At 35.4% G+C, this 19,130-nt stretch overlaps 3 protein-coding genes and 1 non-coding gene across 8 annotated transcripts; all 4 read left to right on the forward strand.

Annotated features, from left to right (window-relative positions):
- The first annotated feature begins 3,300 nt into the window (after positions 1 to 3,300).
- Positions 3,301 to 6,282, forward strand: LOC21408279 (protein GRAVITROPIC IN THE LIGHT 1). 4 transcript variants are annotated; one of them, XM_024167300.1, is made up of 3 exons: positions 3,301 to 3,557; positions 4,120 to 4,173; positions 4,770 to 6,282. In XM_024167300.1, exon 3 carries the CDS (start codon positions 4,846 to 4,848, stop codon positions 6,112 to 6,114), a length of 1,269 nt encoding a protein of 422 aa, XP_024023068.1. In that variant the 5' UTR covers positions 3,301 to 3,557; positions 4,120 to 4,173; positions 4,770 to 4,845; the 3' UTR covers positions 6,115 to 6,282. The 4 variants fall into 4 exon arrangements, with proteins under 4 accessions (XP_024023068.1, XP_024023067.1, XP_024023069.1 ...); XM_024167299.1 differs by having other exon boundaries at positions 4,780 to 6,282; XM_024167301.1 differs by having other exon boundaries at positions 4,808 to 6,282.
- A 969-nt stretch (positions 6,283 to 7,251) lies between these two features.
- Positions 7,252 to 7,975, forward strand: LOC21408280 (pectinesterase inhibitor 9). Its single transcript, XM_010100632.2, has one exon. It carries the CDS (start codon positions 7,270 to 7,272, stop codon positions 7,918 to 7,920), a length of 651 nt encoding a protein of 216 aa, XP_010098934.1. The 5' UTR covers positions 7,252 to 7,269; the 3' UTR covers positions 7,921 to 7,975.
- Positions 7,976 to 11,447: 3,472 nt separating this feature from the next.
- TRNAE-CUC lies at positions 11,448 to 11,520 on the forward strand. Its single transcript has one exon. It is a non-coding gene; the product is annotated as a tRNA-Glu (tRNA).
- A 186-nt stretch (positions 11,521 to 11,706) lies between these two features.
- On the forward strand, positions 11,707 to 18,928 carry LOC21408281 (tubulin-folding cofactor D). Of its 2 annotated transcripts, none has more exons than XM_010100633.2 (17): positions 11,707 to 11,970; positions 12,650 to 13,197; positions 13,467 to 13,569; positions 13,829 to 14,005; positions 14,165 to 14,356; positions 14,566 to 14,682; positions 14,895 to 14,999; positions 15,263 to 15,433; positions 15,516 to 15,731; positions 15,890 to 16,088; positions 16,413 to 16,618; positions 16,708 to 16,932; positions 17,021 to 17,536; positions 17,637 to 17,906; positions 17,991 to 18,035; positions 18,153 to 18,341; positions 18,626 to 18,928. In XM_010100633.2, exons 1-17 carry the CDS (start codon positions 11,776 to 11,778, stop codon positions 18,911 to 18,913), a joined length of 3,762 nt encoding a protein of 1,253 aa, XP_010098935.1. In that variant the 5' UTR covers positions 11,707 to 11,775; the 3' UTR covers positions 18,914 to 18,928. The 2 variants fall into 2 exon arrangements, with proteins under 2 accessions (XP_010098935.1, XP_024023111.1); XM_024167343.1 differs by having other exon boundaries at positions 18,459 to 18,707.
- Positions 18,929 to 19,130: the final 202 nt, after the last annotated feature.

The following is a 19,130-nucleotide window of genomic DNA, read 5'->3' on the forward strand; positions in this document are numbered from 1 at the left end:
TTTTTCACATTAGATATATATTATTTAAGAAAGATATTCATATTTGAAACTCCTATTGTACAAATTTGAAACATGAACTATGCGTAATCGGAATGAGTATGAATTGCAGTGGGCAGGATGCAGAGTGAGTAGGATTGGAGTGAGGAATCAGAGTCAGAATAAATTGTTTACTTGGTGACAAGATTCAGAATCATAGTTATACCAAATCCTATTCATGCGTTTACTTACACCCATAATCTGAATGAAAAAGTGTAAAAATAGTAATATACCCTTTAACTCAATTTTATATTTTTAATTAAAAAATAAATTATTGTACTTATTATATATAAATATTTAGTGTAATAATAGTCATTAAAATAATAAATATAAATTGTACAATTATTTAAAATATAAAAATAAATTGTTAAAAATTTAAATAAAATAAATAAAAATAACAAATTATGTTAAAAATTTAAAATAAATGATTAATTTATTAAAAAATAAACTACATATTTATTTTATTAAAGTTAATAATAATTAGGCTGATATTATAATATTTAGGCAAATAAAATAATATATATATGTTGTAATTATTATTTTTAAAATTTTATATTTATAAGTAAAATATGAGTATAATAGTAATTTAATGTTAATATTAGGAATGAGAGTTACAATCTTAAGAGAGACATGAGAGTACCAATCTCATTTCTTAATCTTAAAATTGAGTGGGGCCACCAATCTCACTCCCATTTAAGGATATAAAAGAGCAAGTAAATATGAAATTGACTTTTATTTCTCACTCTCATTCCTGAATCTTGATAAGTAAACACGTCATTACTTTAATTTTCATCTTAATCTTTTAACACTCTATTGATTTGAACTCCACACCTCAAGGTGAGTTTAAGCGTGAATTCGCGACAAGGTTATGTAGTGACCACCTTTTGCTTGCTCTTAAGGGAGCCATAACTTTACTTGGAAGAAAAACAGAGTAATTACCATACCATATGCTTACTATAACATAAAGAGTGGGTCCTTAATTATGATCTTACTACTTATAACGAATTATGACTTCATATTTTTTGATTAAGCAAGCATGTTTATTATGAAACCTATCACCCCTTCTACTTTTCTTTTTTCCCCTTCGCTTCAGCGAAAAACAAGACGAAAACATTCCCTCAAAAAGAAACGAAGAACCTGTTTACATTTTTATTTTATATATTTATTATGTATATGCATTATCAATGAGTTTTTTTTCTCTTTTTTTTTTTTTTCTGAGAAATTCTGTCTCTACGAGACGAGTAGAGGGAAATGATCTTTTCTTCACCACCTTTTGTAACTCGTAATTTTTTGTTTTTGTTTAATTTCTTAAGCTTATATGGAACATCCAATTATGGATATGTGATGGTTCAAGAATATATGTATATATATTATTTTAAACTATCTTAATACAAATATTAATATTTTTTTTTTGAACCAATACAAATTTCAATATTACATTTCACAAAAAAAAAGAATAGACATATTTTGTATAATATTTATATTGTGTCTAATATTTTAGCTACATATAAATATTGAATGGGGAAGCTGTATTTCTTTTTCTCTCATAAAGTTTTATGTTTTTTAAATATTATAAGCTTTTATGCTCTAGAACTTTAACGAACGAATTTTAATCTTTAAAATTACAAAATTACGGAACTGTAAAGTTATTGATCAAACAATTTATTTTATATATTAATTGATCAAATAATTAATAACTAATAAAATAGAATAATATCCAAATTTTTTGGGAAAAATAAAGCAAAGAAAAAGTTGTTTGAAAAAAGGAAAAAAGAAAATCCAGAGTAATTTCTTAAATTTTGGAGATTATTCGTTTCTTGTTCAATTTGATTCTTTGGAAACCCTTCGAAAAGCTTCGAGAAAATACCTTATTTCTTACTTGGGGCTATATAACTTACGAATCTAATGGAAAAATTATGAGTAGGTTTTTTAAATAGAAGACAAGGAAATAAATATTTTGTATGTAATATGAGACTCGATTAGTTAGTTTTATATTTATATCTTTTTTTTTTTTTTTCATAAACCTTTAAAATAAAATAAGCAATGCCGATCATTATATATGATATGAAACTTAAATTAATTTATTATGACTTTGATTTATATCTTTCCCACTAAATATCTTTTTGTATGATTCAATTATTCCTTTCCAACCTACTATCCCTTAAGTTTTATCTTATTAATAAAAATACATAAATAAAAGAAATCCTAACACGATTAAGATTTTTTTTTAAAGTACAAAAACAATGAATAACATGATAATGCAAGAGTAAAGAGAAAAAACAGAACAAATGATATACCGTCTTTTTTTTTTTTTTTCCTTTCTAAACTCTTAAAAAGATTTGGGAGAGTATGATTAATAAAAGAAATTGTTTAGTTGTAAAAATAAAATGTCAAGTGCATATGTTCACTAGTTACTTTTCGTTATTTACTTATTGTACATATATTTAAAAGAGGATTAAGAGATGTTAGGAAAAAAATTAAGTTGCAAGAGACGATTGGTAAGATAAATATTCAATAAAAAGAAAAAAAAAATCAGAATTGATGCGCTAGATCTCACGTGAGCCTATGTTTGGAGTTGGACGAGAATAGTACTAAAATGGTAACCTCTTGAAAAGTCCTCGTGTTACACTAAATACACAAAACAAGACCAAAAAAAAAAAAAAAAAAACCATAAGAAATTATTGAGAAAAAAATATCTTCCACACCCCAAATTTTTATTTCTTATTAATTATTAAAAACTTCAGATATTTATGATATTTTTTTTTGCTAATCAAAGAGTTTACGTTATTTTTTATTTTTTATTTTGCTGATCAAAGAGTTTAAGTTAGTTAATTAGAGTTTTTGTGCATTAAAATTTTTTTTAGCCCCTCAAAAAGGAAAAAAAAAACTTTATTTAACAAAAAGAAATATATTTTTAGTGGAGCTTTTTTTTGGTAGAACCATAAAAAATTGATTATGAGTAGTTCTGTATTTTTAATCGTTAGATATGCATCATAAATTATTAATTATGTATATTTTTTTAATCTGATATGATTTTTTTTTTCAAATTCAACAATAATAAACTAACATTATTAATAGGATTATCTCCAAAAAAACGACTTATTTTTAAAAATAAAAAAATTAAGAAAATATTTGAAAACAAAGAAAATGAGACAAAAACCTCAATTAATACTTTTTAATCACAATATTAGTCAAAAAGCATTAATGAAGTTAAAAGACTTCCAACAATCCATTCAAACAATTTTCTCTCGGAAAAATTGTCTTTTGGCCTTTTCATCTCGCTCTCTGCTTCTTCCACCTATTTTACTTTTCTTGTTCTTTACCCTTCCTACTTCCTCTGGCCGAACACACACACACACACACACACACACACACTTTCTCTCTCTTCCGAAAGAAAAATCGAAGCTTCCTTTCCTTGGCTTTACCATTGAGCTTTCCACTTGAGTGGAATGGAAGCTCAAATTCAGCAGCGGAACATTGTGGAGGAAGGAGAAATGTCGTAGAGATCTCGAAATTTTGAGGTATTTTTTTCTCTCTTCAGTGATCTTAATCCGAAATTTTCCCTATTGTATATGCATTACTGCTTGATTTCAATTCTAAGTGTGATGAAATCTCTCTTTTTTTTTTTCATTTTTGATTTTGCTAGAAAAAGAAAAACCTAAAATCCCGTTATTCTCAGTACTTGTATACGTCCCTATTGAGTTTTTCTTTGATTTTTTTTTTTTTTGTTAGATCTGTAAACTGATGGAATATCTTTCAGAAGTTGTATTTTGGGATTAATTTTCTATTGATCCCATTTAGTCACCGATTCGAGTTCTAGGGCATGAGAATACTGGTTCATTTTTTTTTATGAGATTTATGTTGAAGATAACAAATAGTTCTGCAAAGATTAGGGAATCAAAGCTGTGGCCTAGATTTCTTTATTTTCCTAAAAAAGTATTTTGAGACTTTTATGGATAATTGTTAACGTTAAGCCAGCACTTCGATGGGATTATATTGAAATTGTTCAATTACGTTTATATAATATACATGAATAATTTTGTCTGTTATTACTTCTTTAATTTCTTCGTTTCTGCTTTTTAGAAGGGGAATTATGGTAGCTGGATATACTCTGTTGCAAATATGCGGTTCGTATAGGTAAGGCAGTTGTTACCCATTTCTCATTTTGTCAATTTTGTGATTTGGGTGTTTGTTATCCTTATTTTTGTGTTCACAAAATTTTTAGCTTCCCATAGTTATGTTAAAGGGTAAATAAACTCAAGTTCCACGTCATTTAAATATGATAACAAACACCAACTTATGAGGATATTGGGCCACCTCACTTAATAAGTTGACTTTGTCATTAGAATGTCCAGTATCTACTATTATTGCCGTTATGGTTTTTGTTTTTCTCCTTTGTTTGTCATAATCTAATGTTTCTTTATGATGAGCCACTTTATGAAAAAGGAGTCAAAGATTTATTTCAGTGTTACGTAACCACAAAGAGCAATTCTATTTGACTCTGCAAAGAGATACAAGTCCGTAGGCCTAGTGCAGAGCCCCACAGCTTTTTAAAACTTCATATGCATATTTTGCCCCTTTTCGTCTAATTGCAAGTTATTCCATTTTTGTTTGAGACGAGCTTAACATTTTCTAAACATAATTTTCTTGAGCTTTACTAAAAACCTCTATTGTGTTTCTATATGTTTTAACCTTCTTGTTGGTCTATAGAGAATGCACTAAAACTTCCTTAGGAGTTTCCAGGTTCTGTATTATTGGTTTTTTTTTCTAGAAGAGGACAGTTTAACCACCTGAAAGTTGGTAGCAGCTATGCTACCCACTGGAGCAAAGGATACGCAACTCCGTGAAAGCAACAGCCAGAAGGTTCACCCACAACCCATGGAAGAGGCCATGAATCAGAATCCAGAAGCCGTGGAAGCGCTGATATCAAAGATTTTTACAAACATTTCCTCCCTTAAGTCAGCTTACATTGAGCTTCAAGCAGCTCATACTCCCTATGACCCTGACAAAATCCAAGCAGCCGATAAACTCGTTATTTCTGAGCTGAAGAACCTTTCTGAACTAAAGCACTTTTACAGAGAGAACAATCCCAAACCGGTGTGTGTTTCGCCACAGGATTCTCGCTTGGCTGCTGAGATCCAGGAACAACAGAGTCTGCTGAAGACTTATGAGGTTATGGTCAAGAAGTTCCAGTCTGAAATTCAGAATAAGGATTCCGAGATCCTTCAGTTGCAACGGCAAATTGAGGAGGCGAATCAAAAGCGAGCAAAGCTGGAGAAGAATCTAAAGTTTAGGGGGTTGTTGACAAAAGAGTCAGAAGGTTCCGCTAATGAAAATGGATTTTTCCACTTGGATCTAACTCCTGAGCTTTTCACCTCCTCTGTAGAAGCTACCTTCAAAGCTATTCATGATTTTTCTAAACCATTGATCAACATGATGAAAGCCGCTGGGTGGGACCTTGATGCCGCAGCTAACTCAATTGAACCTAATGTTGTTTATGCAAAAAGAGCTCACAAGAAATATGCCTTTGAATCCAATATCTGCCAGCAAATGTTCAGTGGGTTTCAGCAGGAAAGCTTTGGCATAAAAGCAGATGACCTCGTGGTCACGAAGGAGAGCTTCTTCAATCAATTTCTTGCATTGAGGGAGATGGATCCACTCGACATGCTTGGTCAAAACCCAGATTCGATTTTTGGGAAGTTTTGCCGGAGCAAATACCTGGTTGTGGTGCACCAGAAAATGGAGGCTTCTTTTTTTGGAAATTTGGATCAAAGGAACTATGTGATGGGTGGCGGGCATCCACGGACTCCCTTTTACCAGGCGTTTCTGAAACTGGCCAAGGCAGTCTGGCTTTTGCACAGGCTGGCTTATTCTTTTGATCCCAGTGTCAAGGTCTTCCAGGTTAAGGGAGGGAGCGAGTTTTCAGAGGTTTACATGGAAAGTGTTGTGAAGAATTTGATAACAGACGAAACTGAACAAAAACCGAAGGTCGGACTCATGGTCATGCCTGGATTTTGGATTGGGGGCAGTGTGATTCAGAGTAGAGTATATCTCTCGGGAATGAAGGTTGCTGAATAACTTCCCAGCCTGTGTAAAGAAAACCCAAATCAGTACTTGGTGTGTCTCTATTAGTGTATTGTTCTTTTTTATGTAACATGATGCAGCTGTTCTTGTTGATTATTCCTGTTTGTGGGGTTTTGAACGATTGATTAATCTCCTTAAGTCTCTCTTATCTAGTTTTCTATCTATTATGTGCCTTTGCGCCAGAAAAAGAGTTTATGCATGTTGTTGTGATGTATACTTTCAAGTTTGAAAGCTTCATATAAAGTAGGTCTTTACTCAAGTTTCAATCAGAGTAAACCTTTTAACCCAAGAAGAGTGAGTTCTACAAACCCCTTTAAAATAAATAACAAAAAAAAAAAAAAAAAAAGGATTTTGTTTAAGGGGGGAGTCTAGTTTTTTATTTTTTGTTTTTTGTTTTTTATTTTTTTTTTCCGGCTGAAACGACACTCAATCTTAAACATGATCCTGGCTATGTACCACTTGCAATGCAAATGTGTGATATGCATCCTTGAAACTTTTTTAACACTTGGTCCTAGAATCTCAAAACCATAGCTCTAAGGATTATGCAAGCTAAGCAATGTTTATTTCAGGCAATTATTAAGATAATAGTAACCCTTGATTGTCGTCACTATTTGCTTCCAAGTTGATAATAACCAAAAAAAAAAAAAAAAAGAGTTGATATGATCCCACGAGCAAATCATTTTTGTCAGAACTAAGTCATTTCACTACCAATTTAATATATCATCTCTTTTTATGCAATAAAAAGACTTGCAAGTTCATTATTTGATTTAAAAGTATTATTGTAATACACGTGCCCTTTTCCGTCAAGACCTAAAAATGTTGGTGAGCATCTAAGCATAATCAAAGACCAAGTACAGCGAAGCATTTCCTTAATAACTAGGATTCCAACATGCCTCAAAACAAAGCAAAGTAATGGAATGAAAAACTTGGTGTAGATTAACGTGATTTGGTCCAACTTTTAAAAAACAATTAAAAATCCTCTTCATTCTATTTAGTCCAAAATATGATTATTTGAGCTTGATGCACGTAGAGCGCACGTTTAGGTAAGCATGTGAAAGCTTCTCTATTTATATCTCCTTGACACCTCAAAAGTCATCAATTTTTACATTCTCTAATCCTCCAAAGCTTTATAACAAACAACAACATTTCATGGCTGACCTTAGACTTCCCTTGCTCCTAATCTTCCTATCCATCTTCTACACTACTTCTGCAACCAAAGCCAACCATACCTTCCACGGGCGCTCCCGGGCCCGGGCCTACATCGAGGCCGCGTGCAGGGACACCCGGTACCCGGACCTCTGCCTAAGGTGTCTCTCTGGCTACGTCGACCGGGCCAACGCGACCATACATAGCTCAAAAGATCTGGCCGAATACGCCTTGTCAATAAGCCTCTACCGGGCCCGCTACACACGGGCTTTTCTCGTCAAAGTAGCTAAAGAGCTCAAGGCCATGAAGGCGGAGGAGTACTTAGCCGTCAAAGACTGCTTGGATCAGATAAATTTAAGCGTTGAACAACTGAGCATGTCCATCAAAGAATTGCGCCGATTGGGACACGAGACCAAGGGTGATCATGACACGATCTATTGGCACATAAGCAATGTGGAGGCGTGGGTCAGCTCTGCTTTGACCGACGCCAGCAATTGCGTGGACGCGTTTCCTGGGCGTAGAATGAGCAAGTTGAAGGCCACGGTTAAGGGGAAGGTCCAGAACGTGGCTGAGCTCACTAGCAACGCCTTGGCCTTGTTTCACCGCTACGCCGCCCGGTACCGAGGCGCCACTGCTGCCGCCACGAAGCCGTAGAAAGGTGTTGATTAAATGTTCTCGGATAAGTGTTTGTTGTTTCTTTGTAAAGATATGTGCCGTAGAGTTGTATACATGTGAACACAAATTTTTATTTGTCATCTCTGTACACAGTATATGTCAATTAACGTTGTCTTTTTTATTTTTTTATTTTTTTTATTTATTTAAATTCAGGGTCGGATTATATATAATAGAGTCATGTATGCGCTAGACTATGTTTGCAACTACGAGTATATATCCTACGTCGTATACGAGATAAGGATGAAGAAATTTTCAATGAGGTTTGAATTTTGATGCATGTTTGAGTCTAACCATTGGATATTTGTGCATGGTAGACGCGTAGTTTACTATATATTTTGCTATATGAGGTCACATGGTTGCAGCCTAGTCAAGAGGCACTAATAAAGCAAAATTAGTGGGAGCAGACGGGAATATATAAGATCTTCAGTTAGTTTAATTTGATCTGTAACATTCAGAGGGACAAGTTTTTCACCAGAAAAGTGACAAAGCTTAAAATGTCTCAGCGTGTTTCTATTTCAACTTTTGTAGTAAGGAAGTAAAGGTCCAATATGGATCCAGATATTCTTTTTAATTTTGGTGCCATAATTAGTGTCTAATTAATCATATCATACCACATCATCTCATAATAAGTACAAAATAATTAATTATTAAACAATTAAAATTTTTAACACATGATATGATGTGATTAATTAGACACCAATTAAAATACTAAAATTGGACGGAAGATTTGAATCTCCAATTAATACATCTTTAATTGTAACCTTCTTTCTACCTTAATTTGAACACGTACTCTTGGGGATTTTCCCTTGAGATTGAGAGCACGACAGTTGTCCTTTTAGTACTTGCTGAGTCCCTAATGGTCGAACAACAAAACTACCGGAAGACTCTAGCAAAATCGAGATTGAGTTTAAGGAATACCATCGATCGAGATTATATTACTGGAATATATCTTGGTGGTTGACCTCAAACAAATGAGAAGATTGAGATCGAAAGATTTGAGGCCAGACTTCGAGTTAATCATCAATTTATGACCCAACCTTAAGCAAATTTGAGGCCCGACCTCGTGTAAGTTAAGGTTTGTTGGGTTGCATTTTTGAGTTATGGTAACTTGAGTGTTGATTTTGAGTTAAATTTAAGTTATAATTTGAGTTAAAGTTGTAACTTGAATTTGTGTTTGGATGTGCACATTTGTTATGATTTGAATTGAGAATCTATTTGAGTTTGTATTTGAGTGGGTCAAAACTTGAATTTGTATTTAGATAATATTTTAATAAAAACTCAATAGTGATGAAAAAATTTAATAGGGTATAGGAGTGAGGTTTTATTCATCTTTTCGTTGTGAACGCATAGAAAAAAATCATCTCAATCGGAATTAAAACGAAAAACTTATGACATTTTTAAGAATAGAAAAAAATATTGTTCATTAACTTGAGTTTGAGTAACTTGAACTCAGATTTTAGCATCAAATTCAAGTTAAAACTCGAGTTAAAACGTTTAAACTTAAATTTTACAAACATAAATTTAAATAAAGTTGTAATTTGAATTTAAATTTTTTTTGAGTTTTACTCTAAAAGAACAAGTCCTTATAATTTCGAGACCTAACCTAGTGTAAGTTGACGACTTGAAGTCTGACCTCGAGCAACCCCCATTCAAAACATGGCATGTGTTGATGTTCTAGAAGAAATATCACATAATTTTCTTTATCATTTCTGATATGGAAAATTTCGAATATTCCATAACTAACTTTTGACATGGATTCAAACGATTCTAGTTGATGTTGAGAAATCCACTCCAACACATGCGTAGATTGTTGATATTTCACAATTAATTCGGGAAAATCACCTCAAAGCAATCAATATATGCCAGTTAGGAGATGCTAATCTGTCAAGTTAATTAAATCTCTTTGACAGCCAATCCCCTTGGTACACGTAGATCTCAAGAGATTGAAGTTACTTATTCTGGCAGTCAATTATTTTCTTGTAAAGCCAATAATATCATATATGTATGAATATGGAATTGAGGGCTTGAGAGAATAGTTAGTGATTAATTACAATCAGATTTAGAACTAATCTTGTTGTCTTCTTGAAAGTGAGAAACCTTGAAGAGTGAGTTGCTAAAGAGATTGTGAGAGAGACTCGGCTTCTTTGTTAAAAGGAAGGGTTCGAGAACTTGAAACATCTGAAGCTTCTTGACTCGTGGAGATTTTACTCTTGCTTGCCCACGGTGTTGGGGGATTTTCCCGAGGACCCCTGAGATCACGATACATGTCACGGAACAATCAGAAGGTGAGAAACCGAGACCCAAATCAAACATATTGACTGAACCTCAGACCGAAACCTATTTTGATCGAGAGAGAACGCGACCTCGATCAAGGTAAATAGATCGAGATCAAGATTGAGACCGAGGTCGATAAAGAACTCCAACACTATGAGATTGAGATAGACCGAGATAAAAAAGATAATGGAGATGACTTGTTTCAGAAGGAAAATCTTCATACAGTAACACACGCTTCACTATCCCTCGATAAATACATCTAACTCTACTATCCCCCAATAAATGCATCTAATCGGGCGCGACACACGTAAAAGTGAATAACATAATGGAAAGCGATCTTTCCCAAGGTGGGAAACCTCCGAGGATATTCTAAAGATGGGATATCCTTGGAGAAACCCTAAACGAAAATGGATGACGACATGTCATGATTAAGATGGATCAAGAATATTCATCTGATCATGACAAGCATCGTATAAATAGAAAATGATGAGAATAATGAAGTGTCCGATCCCTAGAAAATTGGAAGAGACACTGCTCTATTGAATCCTTTTTTTATCTTAATTCTTTCGTTCTAGTCCATTCTAAAATACTTGTCTAACTTGAGCGTTAGAGTATCTTTTATAGGATAATTCCCAAGGCCCACTAGTTGAGGAGTGAGAGAAAGACGACAAAGAAAGAGATCCGACCACCAAGAATTGATATTTGAAAATTCACACAAACACGCGGATGTAAGAACACTTGATCCGAATCACGTAGCATGTATATTGATTCTTTGATAATGTCTTCATTTGTTCTTGTGGGATACTTGAATATTTCTAGAAAATCTCAACATCTTCACTATTATCAATGGTCATCTAACTTAAACTTTGCCCAAGCCAATTTCAATTTTATTGCCCGTGACGATGCTGAATTCGTGAGAGTTAAATAATATATTTATTTATCCAATTTGTTTTATAGAAATAATTTATATGACTTGTACAAACTAAACAAAGTCATATAGTCGTGCTGAGTTTGGCTTATAGCTTGAAAGTAGAGTTAAATAATTGTTCTTTTTCACTAATGATACTCGCAAACTTTTAACAATTCAGGGGTTATTCTTTTGGAGTGTAACTTGAATGTAATTTTTGAGTTAAATTTGAGTTATAACTTGAGTTGAAGTTAGAACTTGAATAAAAGTTTCCTCTCTTTTAGTTTTTTGTTTTGACAATTTTGATCCCGTTCTTTCTCAACAATCCGTTGTAGTCTAGTCGGTTAGGATATTCGGCTCTCACCCGAAAGACCCGGGTTCAATTCCCGGCAACGGAAATAGATTGTTTTCCGCTTTTTCTTACCTCTCCTAAAGGGCCCACATCGTGCTGAAATCAAAACGGCATGTCGTCTGACATGAGGAATGGTCATTTCGTAAGGGGGGAAAAAAAAAGGAAAAGCTCCACTGACAAAACACACTGCCAAATTCACATTTCACAAAGTTGTCTGTAACGGAGGCGGGAATTGGAAGAGCTCTCTCTCTACAAGCTTCTTTCTTTCTCTCTCTTCTGAGGAACTTACTTGCTCGGAAAAATGGCGGCGGGCGCGGAAGAGACCCCAAGGCAACAGGAGGAATGGGACGAGGAGGACGACGAACACGGTTCCAAGGAGAAGGTTCTCGAGAAGTACTTCCTTCAAGAGTGGGTGCTCGTCAAGTCCCTTTTAAACGACATCGTTTCTCACGGTCGCGTCTCCGATCCCTCCATTCCCCATAAGATCCGATCCATTGTACTCTTTCTCTTTCTCTTTCTCTTTCTCTTTCTCTCTCGATCGACTGTTCTTATCTTGTTCCAAGTGCTAAGATTTGTATTTAGTTACTTTACGCTCAATTGGATTAAATTTTTATTGAATTTGCTTGATTTCGATTCTTACGCCTTAATTTCTGTGGTTTCTTTTTAGCTGTTGCTTAGTCGGGATAAAGTTGAGAAATTTGTGATTAGATCCATTTCGAGAAATAAAAAAAGAAGAAGATCTAGAAAATGCTTTATCATGATAATAGGAGCTATGAAACGGCTTAAACAGTGAAGATTTGTTTTTTTTTTTTTAATTATTCTCATTGGTATCCTGAACTTCGAGGACATGGACGTTTAGTTCATGGATTTAGAAATATGATTAAAAATCATTCTCATTTTAAGTGTATTTTTTGTGAGAGAAAAATACTGTAGAAAACTATGAATCATGATTTAGAATCATGGACGAATACAGAAAATAAACATCCCCTCAACCACACTTAACCCCTTGTCTGATTTTAATAAAAATTCTAACAAATAGGCTAAGTGAGATTAATTCAAAATGCAGGTCAGGGTGCAAACCGGTAATGACCCAAAAATTCAAGAAGTACCGCTAATTTTAACCCTTTTTCTTAAGGGTTTGCAATATCGTTACAACATTTATTGTTTATGTGTAGATGGACAAGTATCAAGAACAGGGTCAACTTCTAGAGCCTTACTTGGAGAGCATAGTTTCTCCACTGATGTTCATTGTCCGTTCCAAAACGATCGAACTAGGCGTAGCTTCTGATGAAATTCTTGAAGTAATCAAGCCAATATGCATCATCATTTACTCTCTGGTCATGGTTTGTGGGTACAAAGCCGTGATCAGGTTTTTTCCCCATCAAGTTCCGGACTTGGAGCTCGCGGTCTCCCTCTTGGAGAAGTGTCATTCCACAAATTCTGAGACGTCTCTGAGGCAGGAAAGTACGGGAGAGATGGAGGCTAAATGTGTGATCCTTTTGTGGCTTTCTATACTTGTATTGGTTCCATTTGATATCTCCACAGTTGATACTAGCATTGCAAGCAACACTGGTCTTGGTGAACACGAACCGGCTCCTTTGGTTTTGAAGATAATCGGGTTTTCAAAGGATTATCTGTCAAGTGCGGGCCCTATGCGACCTATAGCTGCTTTGCTTCTTTCAAAGCTTCTGACACGTCCAGATATGCCAAAGGCCTTTTCAAGGTTTCTATTATTATGCATATTTGTCTTAAGATTATTGAAAACTGCTTAGATTCATTGTCATGTTAAGTGCTAGCTGATAATACTGATTTTCCCTTTGAATCTAAGCAATTATTGTATCTTGCTTATGGGCTAACACATTTCAAACGTCCATGTATGTTATTGGAAAGAATTAAAGTCTCTCTAATGTTTCATTGTATCAATAGTATAATGTCATGTTGTTTTTCAGACTGATTATGCTTACCCATTGTCTGTTATGATTTCTTCTTCAGCTTTGTTGATTGGACACATGAAATTCTATCTTCTGTAACAGAAGATGCCACGAATCACTTCCAGTTTCTCGGGGCTGTTGACGCACTTGTGGCAATTTTCAAGGTACGAGTTTTTTGGTGGGGCAGAAGTACAGATTTAGTAAGGGATTTCTTTTTTCCTCTGTTAAAGGATCGTGAATATTCTTGTATGTCAGCGTATGTACATCTCTCTTTTAGAGTTTTTGTGGAGAAATACTTAAGGATGTAACGAACTTGGTCCCCAAAAAGGCTCTTTTTTATTATGTAAAAAATAGTTGCCATTTGGTAAAATGCCCTTGATTTCTCAGAATTCATATCTCTTATGTATTATCTATAATAGACAGGGTGGCGGACGGAAACTCTTGGTTGATGTGGTTCCTAAAGTTTGGGACGACACCTCATTGTTGACCAAGTCAAGTAATGCAGCTCTGAGTCCTTTGCTTCGCAAATATCTGATGAAGTTAACTCAGCGGATCGGGTTCACTTGCCTCCCTCATCGTTTGCCTTCATGGCGTTATGTGGTCAGATAATGGTTTTGTAGCTTAGTTGCGAGCCTTTTCTTTTCTCAATGTTTATCTGCAATGATTTTCCTTGGCAACATTTGGCATTTGTTAGATTGGTATGTTCCATGAAGAACTTTGGTGACATCATTTAAGCGTTTTTCATGTGCTTTAATCTAGAGCAAAACCAGCTCGCTGGGAGAAAATGTTTCTTTACATGCATCCAAGGAAATTGACAAGTGCAATTCTTGCGTGAATAATGATGGTTGCAACCCTGACATAACATCAAGCTCCATGGAAGACGAAGACATGGATGTTCCTGAAATTGTGGAAGAGATCATTGAAACGTTACTGGCTGGTTTGAGAGATGCGGTATGTTTATTGGGAAAGATCTTGAAAGTATATATCTCCCTTGGTGAAATCGTTTTATTGACACTATGCTCATTTTTTTTTAAAGTAATACTAATTATTGACAATTTATTTGATCTTAATGAGTTCCTAGATCGAAACTTTTTTGAAAATTTGCTTACTTAAGCACATTCATTTTTAATCTCTGAGCAATTGTTGCTAATGTAATGCAGCACACAGTTGTGCGTTGGTCTGCTGCAAAAGGTATAGGCCGTATTACTTCACGTCTTACATCTGCCCTTTCAGAAGAGGTCTTGTCATCTGTCTTGGAACTTTTTTCACCTGGCGAGGTACAATAACATGTTTATATGGCTACTTTGTCTTATATGTTTCTACAAACTCTTTCCACCAAATCGCTAATAATGCACATGCTAGAAAAGATTGAAGGTTTTATTTTTATTTTTTACATTTTATTATATTAGAAAAGATTGAAGTTGATGTGTAGTTAAATATTGCTCATAATCATGAAGTTGTTTTCATTCCTTGGATCATTAATTTCCAGGGTGATGGTTCGTGGCACGGAGGTTGCTTAGCGTTGGCTGAATTGGCACGCAGGGGATTGCTTTTACCTGTCAGTCTCCCTAGAGTTGTACCTGTTGTTGTGAAGGTTGTATGAAGGAATATTAATTCGCTATGTACCAATTTACAAATCTAGAATACTATGTTGTTTTTAGTTTATGTTGAACTATGTAAAAATTGTTTCAATTTTAAGTTGAGCACAGTAAGTAATTTATTTTTCATACAGAAATGTCTACTTTTATATTATGATCAGATGCCTATCTTCTTTTCTTTCGGTCTCATTAGGGTTAAGCATTATAATGTAATGGATAGGTATATAAGCACTGATGAAAGACTAAATCTTTAAAACAGGCACTGCATTATGACATACGAAGGGGTCCGCATAGTGTTGGTTCCCATGTACGTGATGCTGCAGCATATGTTTGTTGGGCTTTTGGCCGGGCATATTATCATTCAGATATGAGGAACATACTGGACCAGCTCGCTCCACATCTTTTAACAGTGGCCTGCTATGATCGCGAGGTGCCAAAGTTTTTATTATTACAATGATTTTTAGTGGCTACTTAGGTATCACATTGCTGAAATTTTTGAAATATGATGCTAGGTGAACTGTAGAAGGGCTGCAGCAGCTGCTTTCCAGGAGAACGTTGGACGACAGGGGAATTACCCACATGGCATTGACATTGTAAATACTGCAGATTATTTTTCACTTTCTTCTCGAGTAAACTCCTACATTCATGTTGCTGTCTTTATTGCTCAATTTGAGGGTTATCTTCATCCATTTGTGGATAAGCTTCTACAGAACAAGATTTGTCATTGGGTAGGCACCAACTACAATGTCATTTATTTCTTCGTTTAGTTTAGTTTTTGCATAGTGGCTAATCTTGTCAAATGACCAACATGGTTTTATACCTCTTCTGAAATATCTGATATTTCTAGTTTTCCAGAAAATCTAACCATGTTACTTGATCTCATCAGGACAAAGGCTTGAGAGAGCTTGCTGCAGAGGCCCTTTCTGCTCTTGTCAAGTATGATCCTGCGTATTGTGCAGACTCAGTTTTGGAAAAACTAATTCCTTGCACTCTCTCAACCGACTTGTGCATGCGCCATGGGGCGACGTTGGCCATCGGGGAACTTGTTTTAGCACTGCATCATTGTGGTTATGCTCTTTCCTCTGGTTAGCACCCTCGCTTCTCTCTCTCTCTTTGTGATAAATGTCAGCTCTCTTGCTTCTTCAAACTGGTTGTGAACTAATAAAGGTGTTCACTTTGTTCAGGTCCAATCGTCATGTGAATTAGGAAGAAAATAAAGAAATATTTTAAAACAATGAACTCCACCAGAATACGAATTCTTGCAATTAATAGAAAAGATAATATATTAGTTTATCTTGTTAAATTGACAACTGCCGATAGAGAATGTTCTTGTCTGCTTCGAGATTGTGGTCCACGTCATACACAAACCAAGTTAAGAATTACAATTTTATTCGACCTGTTTTTTTCAGATAAACAGAAACGTGTTGCTGGTGTTGTTCCTGCTATTGAGAAAGCACGCCTATATCGTGGAAAGGGTGGAGAGATAATGCGTTCAGCTGTTTCAAGATTCATTGAATGTATATCTTTTACTTGTTTGTCATTAACAGAAAAGATCAAGCGAGGTTTGCTTGACACACTAAACGAGAATTTGAGACACCCTAATTCTCAGATTCAGGTGCTGTTAATTGATTTGAGTTTTTATGTTTTGTTTACTTATTTTAAAACAAATTTACTAATGTTTTCTTTTTCAAATGCAATGTATAGGATGCTGCTGTTAAAGCTTTAAAACACTTTGTTTCAGCATACCTAGTTGCTCCAGATATAAAAGGTCCCAATGATATAACGTCCAAGTACTTGGAATTGTTGACTGACCAAAATGTGGCTGTAAGAAGAGGATCGGCTTTGGCGATAGGTGTTTTGCCATATGAACTTTTGGCGAGGAGGTGGAAGGATGTGCTCATGAAGCTCTCTAGCTGTTGCGCAATTGAGGTGCGGCAGAAAATTAGATAACAAAATAACAAACAGTTTTCCTTTTTAAGGTGATTGAGTGTCCAAACTGGATATTTTCTGTTTGCAGGAGAAGCCTGATGATAGAGATGCTGAAGCTCGAGTAAATGCTGTTAAAGGACTTGTTTCTGTATGTGAAGTATTAACTCAAGAGAAAGATAATAGAATTGACGTGAATGGCACTGAATTAATACTGCTGATCAAGAATGAAGTGATGGCGAGTTTATTAGGATCACTTGATGACTATTCTGTCGATAACAGAGGTGATGTGGGTTCTTGGGTTCGTGAGGTTGCCATGGATGGCCTCGAGAGATGCACTTATATCCTCTGTAAAAGAGTTCCTGAGCTGATCGACAGCGGTGTAGTTGAAAATAATCAGCTATCTTCAGTTTTTGATGAAAACCTTGCTACAAGTATAGTTGGGGGAATATGCAAGCAAGCTGTAGAGAAGATGGACAAACTAAGAGAAGCAGCTGCCAAGGTTCTCCAGAGGATGTTGTATTGCAAGATGGTTTATATCCCATATATACCTTACAGAAAAGAGCTTGAACAAATTGTTCCTAAAGAAACAGACTTAAAATGGGCGGTGAGCATACATAGGTCATTTCATTTATAGTATTTTTAACAAGAAACTGACATTCCTTGAATAAATGGAAAGGTCATTTTTTTTTTTTACTTGCTTGCAGGTACCCACCTTTTCATATCCACGTTTTGTCCAATTGCTTCAGTTCAGTTGTTATGGCAGATCAGTGCTATCTGGCCTAGTTATCTCTATTGGTGGCCTGCAAGAGTCTTTGAGGAAGGCATCACTCTCAGCATTGTTGGACTATCTTCAAGCTGGTGACGTTGAAAACCAGGATGAACGAAAGTCCAGAGAACGAGTGCTATCAACCGACATGCTTTGGGTCCTCCAGCAGTACAGAAGATGCGACAGAGTCGTCGTACCTACATTGAAGGTAAATAATTCACGTAAAATCTTTCTAAGATGCATTTGCTTGTGAAAACGTGTGGATTTTGATGAGATTTCTTCTGTATTGCAGACCATTGAGATTCTCTTCAGTAACAAGATATTTCTGAATATGGAGGTTAGTTTATTTTTTTTGGGTACCTGTACATGTAATGTTGTGCTAGTCTTTCATCTTTATTGCAGGTAATTGATTGAAGATAAGAAAACTTATCTGGATCTCACTTTCATTTTACAGGATCATACTACAGTATTTTGTGCTGGTGTATTGGATTCTCTGGCAGTTGAATTAAAGGTTTCAAAGGACTTCTCTAAGTTATACGCAGGCATTGCAATACTTGGATATATCGCTTCCACTTTGGACAGCCAGATAAATACTCGGGCTTTCTCTCATCTTCTAAGATTCTTAGGTCATCGATATCCCAAGGTTTGTATGCCCAAGTATTTCACCTCCACCATTCTATTACTCTGAAAACCCGCCGGTTTATAATATCACTAAAGTCGCTAAGCTATGCCTTTTTTTTATACATATTTATTCTTGCAGCACTCTTGTTCACCACTGTCGGGCTGCCGCCCCACCAAACAGAAACCGGTGGGTTCCATCCGTGTGACCCATGTGGGCCCCACCAGTTTGTGTCTGGTGGTGCAGCAGCCCGATGGGGCTGAAAAACATATTTCTTATCTCAACAATTATTTTTCCTTTCAACCCAGATAAGAAAAGCTTCCGCTGAACAAGTCTACCTCATGCTTCTGCAAAATGGGAATCTTGTGGATGAAAACAAGATTGAGAAGGCTCTTGAGATTATTTCAGAAACGTGCTGGGATGGTGATGTGGAAGCCTCAAGGCTACAAAAGTTAGAATTGTATGATATGGTTGGTCTGGAAGTAGAGCTTCATAGGAAGACGAGCAGCGGATTGAAAACGACTAAGGAGATGAAGCCAGCAGCTACGGATGAAAATGCATCATATTCCTCATTAGTAGAGTCCTCAGGATTCTAGTCGCTTAATACAAAGCCCTGTTCCCCTATCTGGTTCAATTGTCCCTTTGATATCTCCTTAAAAAGTACTTGTGAGTTGAGATCTGACAACAAATCCGAGTTTGTTTGCAACCGGATATGTGCGTGTGGCTTTTTTGAGTACAATGTAGATGGAATTATTGAAAATGATGGAAGAAACCGTGTAATGAGTGAAGACAAAAGGATGACCGCCAACAAGA

The sequence above is a fragment of the Morus notabilis genome, unplaced genomic scaffold (genome assembly GCF_000414095.1).
Source record: "Morus notabilis unplaced genomic scaffold, ASM41409v2 Scaffold100, whole genome shotgun sequence".
Lineage (NCBI taxonomy): Eukaryota > Viridiplantae > Streptophyta > Magnoliopsida > Rosales > Moraceae > Morus > Morus notabilis.